A 17,494-nucleotide genomic window follows, 5' to 3' on the forward strand; every position below is an offset into this window, starting at 1 on the left:
TCTTCATCTGCATCCACCTGAGGATGCAAAGCCCATTCCTACCACAATTGTAGCAGCAAATGGCTTGCAAATAGGAGGGAAAGGGGTCCATCGGCTCTGCCTCCATGATACTTGCTGCTTCTACTGACCCCCCCTCCCCTGTTTCTCTTCTGTATATCAATCATGCTTGTGCAAAAATGCAGGAGCAGTAGTCATCATGTCCCTGTTAGTCAATATAACATCGTTGTGCCCAATCAGAGAAATGAGATACTGAGTGGGGTAAATAAATCTCTCAAGAAGTATATTGCAAAAAGTAAAGCTTATATTTATTCAAGTCGATTCCATTGACAGGAAGAAAGAGGGGGAGGGGGGAATCTCGGTGGGGAATAATGCCACAGAGTCCACCCCAAAAGGAGCCATTTTCTGAAGGAGAACTTATCTCTGTGGACCGGACATCAGTTGTATTTCCAGGATAGGTCCAATCCCCACCCTGCCCGACTTGGGTTTCTTCAGATTGGGGGCAACTTTTTTCAAGGGAAAAGGCAAAGAAGGAAAGCGTGAAAGAACTTCATCCACCCTGTTATCCTTAAAAGGCCAGACTCGGTAACTACATTTGGTGGGGAAATCTTTTAGAAGGAACACAGAAGAAAACACAGCATGCATTTTGACTTTGCATCACCTTCAAACTGTTCCAAAAGTTTTTTTTTTAAATCATGCCTCTCTATGGCCCCTTCCACACATGCAGAATAATGGACTTCCAATCCACTTTCTCAATTGTTTGAAAGTGGATTTTGCTATTCCGCACAGTAAAATCCAGCTGCAAAATGCATTGACAATGGATTGAAAGTGCATTATTCTGCATGTGCGGAAGGAGACTACAAAAAGCCCAAGTTTAGAGTCAGACAGGCCTCCTGAAGAAGGGATTTTCAAAACACTGATGTCACTATAGAGAGCAATCCCAATCCACAAAGCTAATGTCCGGAACGGAACAACACATGAATCAGGGCCCTCCCCAAAGATCTGAGGAAGGGAGGAGACTATCCCTACCTCTGTCCACAGTGAGTTGAAATGATAAAGTACTATGGGCCTTTCCCCACTCTCGTCGTGCGCCCGGCCGTCCCCACAACCCCGTGCTCTGCGCGGGGCCATCAAAAGGCGCTGTTAAGAAGAGCGCCTGGGATGCTGCGCGCTGAGGGGCGTGACAGCAGCAACTTCGGGGCGGCTGCGCTGTCGCCACCCCTCTCAGTGGGGAGTGCCGAGGGACCCCACGCTACTCTCCTTGAGTAGTGCGGGGCTTAAGGGAAGTGGGGAAAGGCCCTATTTCTATTGGCTGTTGTGAGTTTTCTGGACTGGGTGACAATGGTCTGGTGGTTTTAGCACAGCTGCAAAGCCTAGAAAATCCACAATTGATTCCAGCTATGGAAGCCTTCAACAATACTATAGCTGTATTGTCGAAGGCTTTCACGGCTGGATTCAACTGGTCATGTGGGCTTTCCAGGCTGTGTGTTCTATAGAACTACAACACACACACACTTCTCTCTGTGATACACCTCTGAAGATGCCAGCCACAGATGCAGGCGAAACGTTAGGAACAAGATCTACCAGACCACGGCCACACAGCCCGGAAAGCCCCACAACAACCAATACTATCGCTGTTAACTCCCATTAGCAACTTCACCTTCATGCACATGATTCGACTGTTCTTCTCTGCGGGGCAAGGAAATAAACACACCGTCTTCCTTTATTAACTTACAAATGTCCCATTCATGAGGAAGGAGGTTTCTCTTAAATGCAAAGGCTGCCAGATACGAAACAGAAATGATGGTCAAGAGAGTTATGAGCATGGTGACCATCTTAAAGGGGAACCGCTGGATGTAGACCCCGTCCACCACAGAACATCCTGGGTAACAGATAAATGGGGGGATCTTCAGGGAGGGCTCCCCAGCCAACAGCCGCAGCAACAGTCCAAAGACGAACCCAGCGGCCGAGCCATACGTGTTGGTGTTAGGGATGAAGAGTACGCAGCACAGCTGAGGGAAAAGGAGGGCATACACAAGCTCGCCTCCGAGGAGCCAAAGGTCGTATATCGAATGGGAATAAAATGCCAAAACTCCAGCCAGTGTCCCAAAGGCAACCATGGAAACTCTCATAACCCATAATACATCTTTTTCTGTTGCCTGAAATTAAGAAAAAGGACAGCTTTAGGAATAATCTGGTCCTGAAGGTAATCTCAGTGGCAACTTATCCCTTGGGTGCTGTGTGGTTTCCGGGCTGTGTGGCTGTGTTCTAGCAGCATTCTCTCCTGACGTTTCGCCTGCATCTGTGGCTGGCATCTTCAGAGGATCTTTCCCAACATCAGATCCTCTGAAGATGCCAGCCACAGATGCAGGTGAAACGTCAGGAGAGAATGCTGCTAGAACACGGCCACACAGCCCGGAAACCACACAGCACCCCAGTGATTCCAGACGTGAAAGCCTTCGACAATTTATCTCTTGCCACAAATTTGCACTGCTTCCTTTGTTAGAGTGCACCAGATAGAGCCAATGAACATTTTGGAGAATCCCAACATGCATAAACCATTTGTGTGTGTGTGTGTGTGTGTGTGTGTGTGTGTGTGTGTGTGTGTGTGTGTGTGTGTGTGTGTGTGTGTGTGAGAGAGAGAGAGAGAGAGAGAGAGAGAGAGAGAGAGAGAGAGAGAGAGAGAGAGAGACCACACGAAGAAAGTGTACAAAATTAGATGTCAGCATCACCCAGGCTCTGTGTGAGAAAGGTGGGACTCAGTGGGAGCTGCCAAGCAGCCTTCTTGGACCAGAGGCCTAACAAGATAAGGTGTTGGGAGATCTTTGAGGGGATCTTCCCAATGGTTTGGGAAGTTAGTTGCACAGCTCCCTGACTCTCACCAGGACCATGGCCTAGTGCAGGGGTAGGGAACCTGTGGCTCTCCAGATGTTCAGGAACTACAATTCCCATCAGCCCCTACCAGCATGGCCAATTGGCCATGCTGGTAGGGGCTGATGGGAATTGTAGTTCCTGAACATCTGGAGAGCCGCAGGTTCCCTACCCCTGGCCTAGTGGTATAGTTGCCAGCCTCCAGTTTATCTGGTGATCTTCCAGAATTCAAGACATCCATAGATGACACAGGTCAGTTCTGCTGGAGAAAATGGCAGATTCAAAGGGTCGACCCTCCCCAAATCCCACCCCAAGGAGGTCCACACCCTCCCCAAATCCCACCCTCCACTCCCAAATCATAGAATCATAGAAATCTCGAGGAACTTTCCAACCTGGAGGTTCTAGCCTGTGCTCACCAGAGGGAGAAGGGGTTAACCCATCCGCGTCACATGGTTTTGCCAACAGAAATCTCTACCATGGTTGATACTACTAGCCTTGGAAGGGAAAAAAGACAGGCAAAGAAGGGATGACTGTCATTTTCCCTGAAGACTAACAACAGAATGGGAGGCTCCAAATTAGGGCCTCACAGAGCTGCTATTTGATTTTAAAACTTGACCAGCGTTTCCAACATGTCAACTAGTTAGATCCTAAAATATCAGTTTCACAATGCTAGATGATATGCCACTAGTTTAATATAGAACCAAGGTACAAGTGTGCTATTAGAATACATTAGATCAATGTTTCTATTGCTGAGACAGGCTTCTAGAATTCATATGAACTATCCACCTTCTACTCTCTGTGTTTGCAGCATTTTGCTCCTTTGGGGCCTGTCTCGTCTGAAGCAGGAGGCACAACTGTATCAGTGACTCATACAGAGATCCAGCAGGATCCTCTAGTGATTTACAGCACAATTCTGCATAGAGCTGCTCTGGTCTAAGCCCATTGAAACAAATGGACTTAAACTGGAGTAACTCTCTTTAGGTCTGCACTGTGAATTATCCATTTGCCTCTGACGCAGAGACACACCGTAGAATTAACTGTCCTCAGAAAAGATCCTAGTTTAATTTATTAATTTCTTAAAGCACACTTTTCTCATGACTCTCAGTTTGGGAATTTCTGTCATAGTTGAAGAACATTTTCCTTCAGGGCCTTCTCTCATATGAATTAATCTCAATTAACCTATTCCCGCCTTTTTTGTGATCTGAGGCCCTTTCCCCACTCACGGTTTGCTGCGCGCTACTCTCGCCGAGTAGCGCGGGGTCCAACTGCACTCCCCACTACAGGGGTGGCTACAACGCAGCCGCCCCGACTCTACTGCTCTTGCACCCCCTCAGTGCGGGTCATTCTGGCGCTGCTCAAAATGGCGCCTTTTGATGACCTTGCGCAGGGCGCGGGGCAGTGGGGAAGCCTGGGAACATGACCCTCGTGCTAAAAAGGTCCTGGACCAGATGAAACGGATGTCATTTTAAAAGTGGGAAAACGGCCTGAAGGGAACAGATAGAAAAAGTCTACTGGATAATCCTGGAAGTCCATCACACACCTGTGTAATCATACATTGTTTGGTGTCTGCATTCAGCCAACTTACTTTTTTCCTCAGGATTTTCCTATAAATGTTGTGAGCAAACATGGAGCTGGCGGAAAGCAAGGCGGAATCCCCAGAAGACATCACAGCAGCGGCAATAGCCCCCAAGCCTCCAATGGAGATGTACGTTGGACAGAGATAGTGGAGAACTAAAGGAAGTATGAGGGCTGATTCACCTCTGTCGTTGGGTGTCGGAAGGCCATAGTCAGTTTGATTCCAGTCTCATAAAACAGAAAGAATATGTTAAAAGGTCTGCATACGTTTCAACATGGACGGCACTGATCACAGACTCTTCTGTAACCGTTATCATCACGAGCATGTTAGAGGTGGCCTTTTCAGCAACAACACTAGACTCCTAAAATTCGTAGGGATGGCTGTAAGCCCTTCTGCACGGGCCTTTTACAGTGCCCTAGGGACGGCAAAAACGCCGTCCCTAGGGAGCTTTTCGCATGGGGGGCGCAGCTGCGTCGCAGCCACGCCGCCCTCACTCCCCCCCAGCGGCGTGAAGCCGGCATTTTCCCACCTCACTCCTCGAGTGAGATTTTTGGAAAACAGCGGCTTCTAGCCGCTGCCGTGAGAACAGCAGAGGCTGAAAGGCACCATCCCACCCCCTTTCCCGATGGACGTACCTTCTCTGTGACCTTCTGGTGCATCGCCCGGGCCTGGGGACATGCCCCCCCTGCCCTGCGACACCAGAACGGTCGCACAGGGCAGGGGGGCGTGTCCCCTAGCCTGGTCAACGCGCCGGAAGGTCGCAGGGAAGATACGTCAATCGGGCGACGGCGCAGCGCTGTGCCGTCTTCCCTGCCTTTACCGGGACCGTTCAGGCGAACGGTCCCAGGGGGTGTCGGCGTCGTATACGCTGACGCACCCCCCAGCGTGGCCGTGCAGAAGCGGCCTATGATGCTGATTATCAAGACTTGCTTCTGATTATCAAAAGCTAGCGTGGTGCAATGGTTAGAGCGTTGGACTACAAACTAGATTGTAGAAGATTCTCCCCATGCAAGCTTAGTGGGTATTCTTGACCCCGTCACTCTCCCTCAAGTTGTGGTTGTCAAGGTAAAAATGATGTTCATTGCCCTGAGCCCCTCATAGGAAGGGCTAAATAAAAAAATTTAAACAAAAAAAATGACCTTTCTTTAATATTACTTTAGGTTCAAAACAGATGAGAACTAGGGAGATCCATAATTGGAACCGATAAAACAGAAGGGGTTTATATTATTAGAAATGAATATGAATGTATAGGTTTTAAGTATTATTTGATAAGTGTTAAGTAAGATTGTAAGTTTAGGAAGAAAAGCCATGAGCCAATGATTAATGGTTAAGATAAGCTAGTAAGATAGAATATAAAGGTAAGTGTCTAATGTTTTCTAGAAGAAGTTAGTATTTTTCTAGCATTTACAGTATTCTAACAGCATTGAACGGAGTTTTATAATGATGTTAGGAAAACCACGTGACTCAGACTTGTCTCTGAATGCAGAATGTATACTTCTATAGAGCAAATGTTTTCTTGGCTGCTCTACAGACTGACATCATACTTTAGGTATCAAGGCTTCAGCAGGCCCACGTGAATTCACAGCCTAGCTCAGGGGTAGGGAACCTGCGGCTCTCCAGATGTTCAGGAACTACAATTCCCATCAGCCTCTGTCAGCATGGCCAATTGGCCATGCTGGTAGGGGCTGATGGGAATTGTAGTTCCTGAACATCTGGAGAACCGCAGGTTCCCTACCCCTGGCCTAGCTTTTCCTGATAAGGCAGTTTCTCTCACTGAGACAGACTATCTGTCAGTCAAAGCAAGTGACCCAGAGAAACCTTTGTATCTGCTTATCCCTACTACCCTTTCTGAATCATGAGATGTAACTTCAAAGGAACTCAAAGGTGGAGTGGAGATGTCAATTGTATTTGATTGATAATCTTATTGTTCTTAAAGGAGAAGCACTCTGAACAATGTGAGCTCTGAGGGCAGAGAGACAGAGGTCCTGCTGGGATAGGCTGTTTGTTGCTGCCTTCAATAATCTCTTTTTAATTTGTTTGAAACTCACACCTGGAGTCTGGACTTAGAATTATTCTTCTAAAACAACTGGATATTATCAAGCCAACATCTTTAAAAACTTATTCACTGCAGGTGTTCTGAGCATCTTTGGAATTCTGACACTGAGTGGTGGATCCAACCACAAAATGGCTGCTGTAAGTGGTGGAGCCAACTACAAAATGGCTGCTGTAAGTGATGGAGCCAATCACACAGAGTAAAGAGAGAAGAGGTGCAGTTTAGTAAATAAAGAGAGAAGTAAAGAGAGAAGAGGTGAAGTAAAGAGAGAAGAGGTGCAGTTTAGTAAGTAAAGAGAGAAGTAAAGAGAGAAGAGTAAAAAGAGTAAAGAGAGAAGAGGTGCAGTTTAGTAAGTAAAGAGAGAAGATAAAAAGAGTAAAGATAGAAGAGGTGAAGTAAAGAGAGAAGAGGTGCAGTTTAGTAAGTAAAGAGAGAAGTAAAGAGAGAAGAGTAAAAAGAGTAAAGAGAGAAGAGGTGCAGTTTAGTAAGTAAAGAGAGAAGTAAAGAGAGAAGAGTAAAGAGAGTAAAGAGAAAAGAGGTGCAGTTTAAAAATACCCTGGGAAGGAGAGAGAGAGAATAAACCCAACACACCTGTGGCAGCTACTACTGAAACAACATATTAAAAAAAAATTGTATAGCCAATTGGAACTCCAATGGTCAATCAGAAGCCCTGTTGGGCAAGAATCCCACCTGGTCACACTCACTTTCTAAAAACACTTGATGGGCACCAGGAAAGGTGTTGGCAGGTGCCAAGAGCACCACATTTGGGGACCCCTGATTTACTGTACCCTGATACCCTCAATTGGATTTGGGGACTGGAGAGGAAATTTAACCCATTCACCCCTGCAGTTTTGCAAAGTGAAATCGCATGCTTTTATAGTCAATTAAAGGGAAAAAAGCAAGCAAAAGGCCAGTCTGTTGTATTTTCCCTGAGAATGGTAAAAGACAATGTTGTGGTGAGGGCATTTTCATAGTCAACACACAATATTGACTGGAGCAAGGCAGAATTGTAATTGACTTTAAAATACCAAGATCCAAGATTTCTGTCACATCTGTTCTGTTCTTCTGACTCTTCTATGACCACTTATGTGAGAATAAAATATTATTAGCCTCTGTGCACAGACTGTGTGAAATCTGTGCTCAGTAGAACACCTGGCCCATTTCTAAAAGAAAATGAATGTTCCTGATTGTTTGTTCTTCTGACACTTCAGGTTTCGGACTTGGGCAGGAGCCTGAAACCCCTTTACTTCTCACACACTCTTAGATTTACCTGTGGATGCTGCAACCGCTCCAATGAGCACAGAGGGGATGGCTAGAATGAAGCACCCCATCCCGGAAAGGTACGAAATAAACCTGGCTTGTTTTGCAGAAGAAGCTGAGAGGACTCTCTGGAAATAGGTTTGCCACGGAATGGCTCCCAGAACCTGAAAGAGATGCAGTTTGAGGCTGAGACAGAAGTAGTCTTGGGAAATACATAATCAATTCTTCCAGACCTATTTTAGCCATCGGGTTTTGTGGTTAAGAGCAGATGCACTCTAATCTGGAGGAACCAGGTTTGATTCCCTGCTCTGCCACTTGAGCTGTGGAGGCTTAACTGGGGAACCAGATTAGGTTGTGCACCCCAACACATGCCAGCTGGGTGACCTTGGGCTAGTCACAGTTTTTTGGAGCTCTCTCAGCCCCACCCACCTCACAGGATGTTTGTTGTGGGGGAGGGGAGGGAAAAGAGATTGTAAGCCCCTTTGAGTCGCCTTACAGGAGAGAAAGGGGGCTATAAATCCAAACTCTTCTTCTTCATCATTCCTCAAATACCTGGGAATTTCTCAACCTGGAGTTGGCTACCCTAGGTATTGAGTACCAATTTGCTAAGCACTCATTGGGGCATATTTCTTACCAAATATAAGAAGTCATCCAGCCACCTTCCAATATCCCAGACTTCTATTTTTCCAACCCAAGGTGGTTGAAAGACATTGCGGCCGATGGTATAGAAGATGCTTTCCGTTGCAAAGTTTGTCATGGCAAATGGGACACAAATCCACTTGCAGGAAAACAGAAACATTAGAATTATTTCATTGGTTCCCCTTAACAATTCTCAGCTCCATTTTCTGGGTTTCATAAAGTTCCACCCTTCTGCACTGATCTGAATGGTACCCAAAGTTTATCAATGGGATTTTGTGTTTGTGAGTTTCACTTCTTTTCCTGGTCATGGTTCCAGGATGTAGCAGCATGACTGAATTATATCTGAAACTAACATTTTACAGTGGTTAGAAGCATCAGCTGTGAGCCATAAGGCATAGGTCAAGGACATGACCTAAAGGCACATGACTCAGCAACTGAGCCAAAGCTAAATAACTTGACGTCCAATTCATCAGTGCATAGATTTATCCACAAGAGACATACTAGTAGGAAGGGCCCATAACTTTCTTGCTGAACAGAACATCCCAACTAAAGACTTCAAGGAAGATTCCAGCTTGAAATTGCTAAACTGAACTGAGGATTGTCAACAACTTGGAGGACAAAAAAACGTCCTGCCCCTTTAACAGAGACTTAACGGGATGGTATTTACCAGGTGATGTTATCTACATTCATGTGATAAAAAGCTCCAGTGCCCATTTCCACACATGAAGCTTCTTATTGAAAGGGTGAGATTTTTTCTCTCCAGGTTGTTCGTAACCCTTGCTGGGATTCATTCAGGTGTTTTACACAATCTTCCCCCTAAGACTGGACTGGGACTGGACTTTTTCACTTCTTATCAGTGCAGTCTTAGTCAGAGTTACACTCTTCTAAGTCCACTTAAATGAATGAGCTCAGAAGTGTGTAAGGTGTTGAAAATGCTGGGGGGAAGAATTAGGACTAATAAAAGGAAACACTTCTTCACACAACGTGTGCTTGGTATTTGGAATATGCTGCCACAGGAGGTGGTGATGGCCACTAACCTGGATAGCTTTAAAAAGGGCTTGGACAGATTTATGGAGGAGAAGTCGATCTATGGCTACCAATCTTGATCCTCCTTGATCTCAGATTGCAAATGCCTTAGCAGACCAGGTGCTCGGGAGCAGCAGCAGCAGAAGGCCATTGCTTTCACATCCTGCACGTGAGCTCCCAAAGGCACCTGGTGGGCCACTGTGAGTAGCAGAGTGCTGGACTAGATGGACTCTGGTCTGATCCAGCAGGCTAATTCTTATGTTCTTATGTTCTTAACTGTGTTTAAGATAGCCCTGTAAAGCACTATCTGTCTTAGAAAATTGAGATTTCCCACTCATTACAGGTTTGAACTAGCATTGAACGATCTCTGCGTTTTTCCTGATTAGATCCAGATTTTACATAATTGCATTTCACACTCTATATTCTGCATTTCTCTTGACGACACCCCTACATCAAATATTTCCATAGTCAAGATCCACTTATCTGAAGAAGAAGATCCAACAAAGCTTAGGCTAAAGTAAAATGTTATAAGACTTTAAGGTGCCAGAAGACTCCTGTTCGTTTTTACTCATATTTCAAGTGCGTTTGTGTGTAAAATACCATCATGTTGCAGCAAGGGGCTTTCAAGACAAGTGTGCAGAGGTGGTTTGCCATTGTCTTCCTCTGCAGAGATTTCTGTGGTGATATCCCTTCCAATATGGCCCCTGCTTTGCAGCCAAGATCTGACAAGACTGGGCTACACCATGGGGCTTTCCCCACTACAGAAGGGAGCTAAGGTCGACTCAGTTCCCTTCGTTGGGGGGCGATTCCAGACTGTCCCCACAGCAACTGAGTTGACCCCCTGGAACCGAGCTAAGTGGGCGGGATCATCTTGGTGCCTGTTTCGCTCCTCGATCATGATTGGCGCTTGTGTTATGGCGGGAAACGGGAGCGTTCTTTTTTTTTTACAGTTTTTACAGTTTATAGTTACATGCGCTTTCTGCCCGCCATGACTCTCCCGTTCTGCGCATGCCATGAAAGTGGCTCGTGATTGGTTGAACGGATGAGGTATCGTTTCGATGCTTCCCCACTTCGAAGCTTCGAAGCGGTATCGACCTTGTTCCGGCAGAAAAGTGTAGTTCATAACTGCGACAAGGATGTCACAGTTCTGAGGGGAGTGGGTGGGAACTGAGACAAAACAATGTTGAGCTTGGTGGCAGTGGGGATTCACTGAGGTGAACCTAGGTAGAAACCAGTTCAACGCTGTCAGTGGGGAAAGCCCCCATGTTACCTTTCCTCCCTTCAAGTAAGTACTAACATGAAAATGTTAAGACTTACCAGGCTAGCCATTATAAACACCAGCTGTATTACATCCGTGTACGCGACAGAGTACAGACCTCCCAGCAAAGTGTAGAGAATGACTGTGCATGCAGAGATAATGATGGCTAAGTATCCTTGGATGTCCAAAATGACTTTCATGGTTGCTCCTATAGGAAAAGACAGCACTGAGCGAATTTCATGCTACGCAATTTTTCCCCAACACATTTTCTGGTTTACGCATTAGTTTTCAGTGTGATCGTGGGTTAGCTTTTCCTTAATAATTTAAGACAAATCATTTCCCAGCTCAGATTCCCCACTTGCATCACAGGTTGTGGAAACGGGAAACAGCAAGACCGCAGAAGAGTTTTGTTCTGCCCTTTGGTGTTGTAAGGTTCAGGATTCCACGCTCTAACTGCATTTTGAGAGCTGTCCAGCAGGGTCTAAGTCAAGGCCCAGAAACAGTGAGGGGAGCTGTCCAGCCAGGAATTTGTGAAGCAAGTTCAAAAGAGAGGCAAGTTAAGAACTGAAAGGCTTTTATCACCAATGTGGTGTCATCGTTAAGAGCAGGGGACTCTATTCTAGTGAACTGTTTTTGCTTCCCCACTCCTCCACATGAAACCTGCTGGGTGACCTTCAACCAGTCACAGTTCTCCCAGAACTGTCTCAGCCCCATCTAGCTCACAAGGTGTCTATTGTGGGAAGAGGAAGGTGGTTGCATATGACTTCGAAATTCCTTAAAGTAGAGAAAAGTAGGGTATGAAATGCAACTCTGCTTCTTCTTTCATCTCCACTCTTTGGCTCATTCCACACATGCAGAATAATGCACTTTCAAACTGCTTTCAGTGCTCTTTGAAGCTGTGTGGAATAGCAAAATCCACTTGCAAACAGTTGTGAAAGTGGTTTGAAAACGCATTATTTTGCGTATGCAGAAGGAGCCTTTTCTGGAATGCTAGCAGAAGCATTTTAGTTCTGTCCACTTTCCTCTTCCTCCTTGGATGATTCTTCTGAGGGGGACATGGGACATGATAACTCCACAAATATTCACAGGTTATAATGGTAGCAACTATCACCATGATCAACAAAGAGTCCATAAATTGATATACTGGTCTCCAGTATCTGTGGATGGCTTCATGTTGGCTATGCTCAGGCTGAAACCAGACAGGACTTAGGAGATTCATGATTAGGCCTCCTGACAGGAATACAGGGCATTGAAGTTTACCACAGCAGCACTTTGAGAATGCCATTTCCCTGATCTAAATACCTGCTAGCTGCTATTGCCACAGGAGGTGGTGATGGCCACTAACCTGGATAGCTTTAAAAAGGGCTTGGACAGATTTATGGAGGAGAAGTCGATCTATGGCTACCAATCTTGATCCTCCTTGATCTGAGATTGCAAATGCCTTAGCAGACCAGGTGCTCAGGAGCAGGAGCAGCAGAAGACCATTGCTTTCACCTCCTGCATGTGAGCTCCCAAAGGCACCTGGTGGGCCACTGCGAGTAGCAGAGTGCTGGACTAGATGGACTATGGTCTGATCCAGCAGGCTAGTTCCTATGTTCTTATGTTCTTAATCCCAGGGGTGAAAAATAAATTTCCATCCCATTTGGATGTCCGATCACAGGTCTCCCACATCAACCATGGCTTGTCTGTTATCTCTTTTAGCCCATAAGAGAAGAAGAAAGGTTGAATTACCTAAGGATGCAAGAATAGCTGCAAACCAGAATACATCCGCAATCAAAGATGGAATAAACAGGAGACTTCCCATCGTGTTCCCATAAGCTTCTTGGATCGGGTCCATCATTGTCAAATAGTTCTTTGATCTCATTGGATTGACAAAGAAGAGCCCACCTGTTCAAAAGCAATCATATAACATTTTGCATGCAATCCCTTTTGCGGAACCAAACTATTTTGCAACCAGTAACGTGCCATTAGTGTTCCTATATGCTAGTAAGTTGAAAACTCATTCAGGAGTAAATGGGTGCCAGGGAGGATGAAAATCTTGCACAGAACAGTGGTTTCCTGCATTTTTTTGCATCCATCAACACCTGCAAATCTCAGCTTTGGCCTGACACCAGAAATACCGCTTTTAAACTATTGGCCAAAATATGCTGAAAACAGACTATTGCTTATGGTACAGTTCACAGAGTAATGGCTCCCCCAGTTGAGGCATACATGACTGGCTAATCATTATCATTAATATCAATTAAAAACAGCAAATACTTCCTAACCTAGGCATCCCACAAAAGTCAGTGCTTACCATGAACTAAATCTCTCCCAAAAGAAGGAGGCGATAGTAGCTTGAATCCATAGGAACATTTCCATGGATTTTCCCCCACAGAATACGACTTTGGGACTTCCCTCCTCCTGCTTCAGTCCAAAATGCCTTTCAAAATGTCATATGCCAGGGCATTTGGGGTTTAAGCAAGAGGGGAACACTAGAAAATGGTGTAGTCTGTGGGCAGAATTTCTCCATCCATGAAAATTGTCTTGTGGATCTGGCCCACTCATTGTTGCTACAAACAAATGTGTCACGACTCCTTCTGACAAGTTCAGTGGCTCTGACATGGAGTCCTCGGGATAAGAACCTGAGGAGCTAAGGATGGTGGCAAAGGAGGACCAGCAAGGATCAAACACTGAGCAGGTTCCTGCAGAAAATGTACCAGTTATGTCAGAGACCACCCAGCCAGAACCTTCAAGGGAACCCTCTCCATCAGACTTTGAGATAGCCACCAGGACTCCATCAGGCAAGAACCCAGGCCTGTAGCCTCTTGAACCCAGGCCTGTAGCCTCTCCAGAACCCCCTCCCAGTTAACAGGAATAAAGAAGGCCTGGGGCGAGGTGGCACAGAGACGAGAGCCAAACTATCCACAGCTAACCCAGTTGTCGAGCTGGAATAGTGCTCTGATGGTGGAGCTTCTTTGCAGAATCCTGGACAGAGCACAGCATTGGCCATACAGCTGGGCCCAATTATCTCTCAGCTTAGCCAGGCTGAGGCCTGGGAAGACAACCTTGCTGGATCAACCAGTTCTCAAGCCCTAGTGGTTGGGTACTAGCTCTAGCACAAGAATGGGTACTAGCACAAGAGCTCTAGCACACTCCACTCCAGACTCTGCTGAATTATAATTTGCAGGGTAAGTCCTATTCTATTGGTTCAAAAAGACTTGCTCCCACATATTCTATTGGTTCAAAAAGACTTGCTTTAGTGAAAAGCTACTTATAACAGTGGAAGGATCATCCTTTTGGAGGAGGGCATCACAGTGGAACAGAATCTTTGAATCTAATAAATACTTAATTAGATTTGTTATAGAAGTGCACGTGTTGGAATGCAGAATGAACAGATGTGAAATCCAAGGTTGTATTAAATTATCTATTAACTAGTTTAGAACCTTCAGTTCTTTCACAATTGATCATTTGTTCGTCATATGCCTCCCCATCTTTTTATCAGCACCAAATACCATAAACCCTTCAATGTTCCCGAGAAACCCGAGAAACATCCGCAGTTAAATGAACGTTACTGCTTTAGAACTTACTGCAAGCTTTAGTGCTTCATAGGGCTCATCATCACCAGGCAAAGATGTTGACAGATCAAAATAAAAGAAAGGTACCTGTGATTTGACCTGCCCACCTGAATCGATTGTGACTTGTCACTCGGAATGTTGAAAGCTTTTCAAAATATGAATTGTTTTCACAAAAAACTCTGAATCGTAATTAAAACTTTTTGAATTCCAATGGTTTTAAATATTTCCATTCCTGGTAATGGGGGGAACTCATCATATCTTTTTTTAAAAGTTATTAAACATTCAAGCTTTTTGGGAAAAAAACACAGCCTTTACCAATAAGAAGGGCCAAAGCAAATCCTGCAGGTGCTTGAACCCACAGTAGGCCTCTTGAAGGAAGGTAGACAATTTCAGCCGTTCCATTGATATAAGCTCCTCCAACCCATGTTGCTGAAAGAAAGTGGTAGGAAACGAAGATATTAATGAGCAAGTTATGGAAAACAATAGGAAGTATTGTCCTTAACTCTGGTGAGATTGTGCTCTATATATTACTAAACTATAACAACAAAAAATAGCTAGCACAATCCAGTCATTCCTTAACTTACCTTTCCCTTTGTGGTTTGCTTCAGCTGAATCATGTCCACGGTCTAACACCTCTGTTGCAGAGGGAGAGGGGGAAAAAGTTCTCTGTACCCACTTTCTCCACAGTGTGCATAACTTTATAAACCTCCACCAAGAACCTTGTTCCCTTAGTTATCTTTTTTTTCTAAAATGAGAAAAGGAGGCGTGGAGGGTGGAGAGAGAAACTAAAGTAGATCAGGACAGTAATACTGGAGGAGGGTCATCTGACTTTTTACACCACTGGCCTGCTGCATATCACCCTTCAGCCCCAGCCCGCATTTTCAGTGGTGGGATCCAAAAATTTTAGTAACAGGTTCCCATGGTGGTGGGATTCAAACTGAGGCGTAGCGCCAATGGGGCTGGGCGGGGCATGATGGGGGCGTGGCCAGGCATTCCAGGGCAGGGCTGTGGCAAGGACGCAGCCGCTGTGCCGGTCCTTGGGTGGGAAACGAATGCACGTAGGTGCAGGCTGCCACGCACACCGGTGCACCTCCTGCTAGACTGCTTCATGTTCTGCGCACTACTGCTGAGAGGAGGGGCGTAACTAAGGCAAAAATCGCGTGGCAAAATCACCAATTAGTAACCCCCTCTCGGCACACACAAATAATTAGTAACCTACTCTCGGGAACCTGTGAGAACCTGCTGGATCCCACCTCTGCGCATTTTTGGTAGATTAGATGAGGAAGCAGAGGTGAGAGGGCTATGGACCATCTTTGTAGTCAATAATAATATAAATTAATGTTTAATTTTGTCAGACTTTACTATTGATCAGCTTTATTAGGTGTTCCCAAAATCTAGTATTGAGAAGGAAATAATATTTCCCTCTCTCTGCACAGTTCATGTCATAAGCCTCTGTTACCACATCAAAATGTTATCCATAATTCAGTCATTCCTCATAAAGAAGATGTCTCCAAACCTTTTGATCGCTTCAGGTCACGGGGTTGCCAATTCCAGGCTGGGATATTCCTGGAGATGTAGGCAGGTTAGGGTTTGGGAAGGGTAGGGACAAATCCCGCCCCTCACTTCCAAAACAGCCATTTTCTCTGGAAGAACTGATCTCATTTGGAGATCAGTGGTAATTCCATGAGATCTGCTAATCCCAAATGGAGATCAGCAGCTCTCTACATTCAGAAATCCTTCCAAGTAGGCCTACACTCTTTAGAAAAAGTTCACACTTACCAGTTGCAGTGAACAATCCGACCCAGAAGTTCATATTCCTGCCGGCCACAATGGCCATTTCAGTGGGGTCCCCTCTCTTCTCCTTTTTGCTTTTCCAGGAAGCCCAAATACCAGTCGCCAGTGTTATTAGATAAAATACTATCAGACCAACTAAGCCACCTATATTCAAAGCCATTTTCTTCAGAAAAGAGTTCAGAAAAGAGTTCTAATTTCTGGTAGCACCAAAGGTTATAGATTCCAGGCAGACAAGCAGAAGCCTTGTTTGTGCATAGGATATCAATGCAAGGAAGAGGTTGCTTTCTTCAGCTCAGTACTGATATGGGATGGGTGTGTTGAAACCCATAGGTTAATCAACATTGCCCTTGAAGGGGAGATACAGGCTATGCTCCTCTCAAGCCAGTCAAAACAGTGTTTCCTACAGTCCTCGCTTTCCTTTAACGCTGTCTCTGCTTTCCTTTAATATGGAATGGCAAAGAAGCAAACAGGCTCAAGTGGTGAACCTATGGCACTCCAGATGTTCATGGACTACAATTCCCATCAGCCCCTGCCAGCATGGCCAATTGGCCAAAAAAAACAATTTACGTTCTGGTTTATTCAATTCTAGTCCTAGGACAGTAGTGGCGAACCTGTGGCACTCCAGATGTTCATGGACTACAATTCCCATCAGCCCCTGCCAGCATGGCCAATTGGCCAAAAAAAACCAATTTACGTTCTGGTTTAATCAATTCTAGTCCTAGGACAGTAGTGGCGAACCTATGGCACTCCAGATGTTCATGCACTACAATTCCCATCAGCCAATTGGCCGTGCTGGCAGGGGCTGATGGGAATTGTAGTCCATGAACATCTGGAGTGCCATAGGTTTGCCACCATGGTCCTAGGATGTGAGAAATCAGCATGTGCCGTATGTAACCGTTGGCCTTCCAGAGCAACTGGTCAGGAATTGGATGAAACACGTTGCTGGACTTGATTGACTACTGGTCTAATCCAACAGGGCTGTTTTGATGTTTTGATTTCTTCCTTGTGTCCTCAGCATCAGGAGAAAAAGCTGTGCTGTATGGAAGACCACCAAGGAGTCCAGGGTGGCTACGCCAAGGCAGGTGATGGCAAACCACCTCTTTTCATTTGCCTTGAAAACCCTATGGAATTGCCGTAAGTTGACTGTGGCTAGACAGTGCTTTCCACATCATTGGTCATAGCCATAAGTTTCTGAAGGATCATCCCACCTTAAGCCATAAGTTTCTGAAGGATCATCCCACCTTAAACCATAAGTTTCTGAAGGATCATCCCACCTTAAGCCATAAGTTACTGAAGGATCATCCCATTTTAAGCCATAAGTTACTGAAGGATCATCCCACCTTAAGCCATAAGTTACTGAAGGATCATCCCATTGTAAGCCATAAGTTACTGAAGGATCATCCCACCTTAAGCCATAAATTACTGAAGGATCATACCACCTTAAATTTTAAACTTACCGTTTT

The 17,494-nt window shown here is 45.4% G+C and overlaps 1 protein-coding gene across 1 annotated transcript in view; it reads right to left on the reverse strand.

Annotated features, from left to right (window-relative positions):
* Positions 1-16,191, reverse strand: part of LOC125431264 (high-affinity choline transporter 1-like) — a 19,978-nt gene extending 3,787 nt beyond the window's left edge. Inside the window, exons 1-8 of the mRNA XM_048494031.1 lie at positions 16,017-16,191; positions 14,553-14,666; positions 12,412-12,567; positions 10,740-10,888; positions 8,392-8,535; positions 7,768-7,921; positions 4,454-4,671; positions 1,733-2,156 (exon numbers count right to left, since the gene is read on the reverse strand). Coding sequence (XP_048349988.1) covers positions 1,733-2,156; positions 4,454-4,671; positions 7,768-7,921; positions 8,392-8,535; positions 10,740-10,888; positions 12,412-12,567; positions 14,553-14,666; positions 16,017-16,191 — 1,534 coding nt within the window. The remainder of the gene's footprint in view (positions 1-1,732; positions 2,157-4,453; positions 4,672-7,767; positions 7,922-8,391; positions 8,536-10,739; positions 10,889-12,411; positions 12,568-14,552; positions 14,667-16,016) is intronic.
* Between the last annotated feature and the right edge of the window lie 1,303 nt (positions 16,192-17,494).

The sequence above is a fragment of the Sphaerodactylus townsendi genome, linkage group LG04 (genome assembly GCF_021028975.2).
Source record: "Sphaerodactylus townsendi isolate TG3544 linkage group LG04, MPM_Stown_v2.3, whole genome shotgun sequence".
Classification (NCBI taxonomy): domain Eukaryota; kingdom Metazoa; phylum Chordata; class Lepidosauria; order Squamata; family Sphaerodactylidae; genus Sphaerodactylus; species Sphaerodactylus townsendi.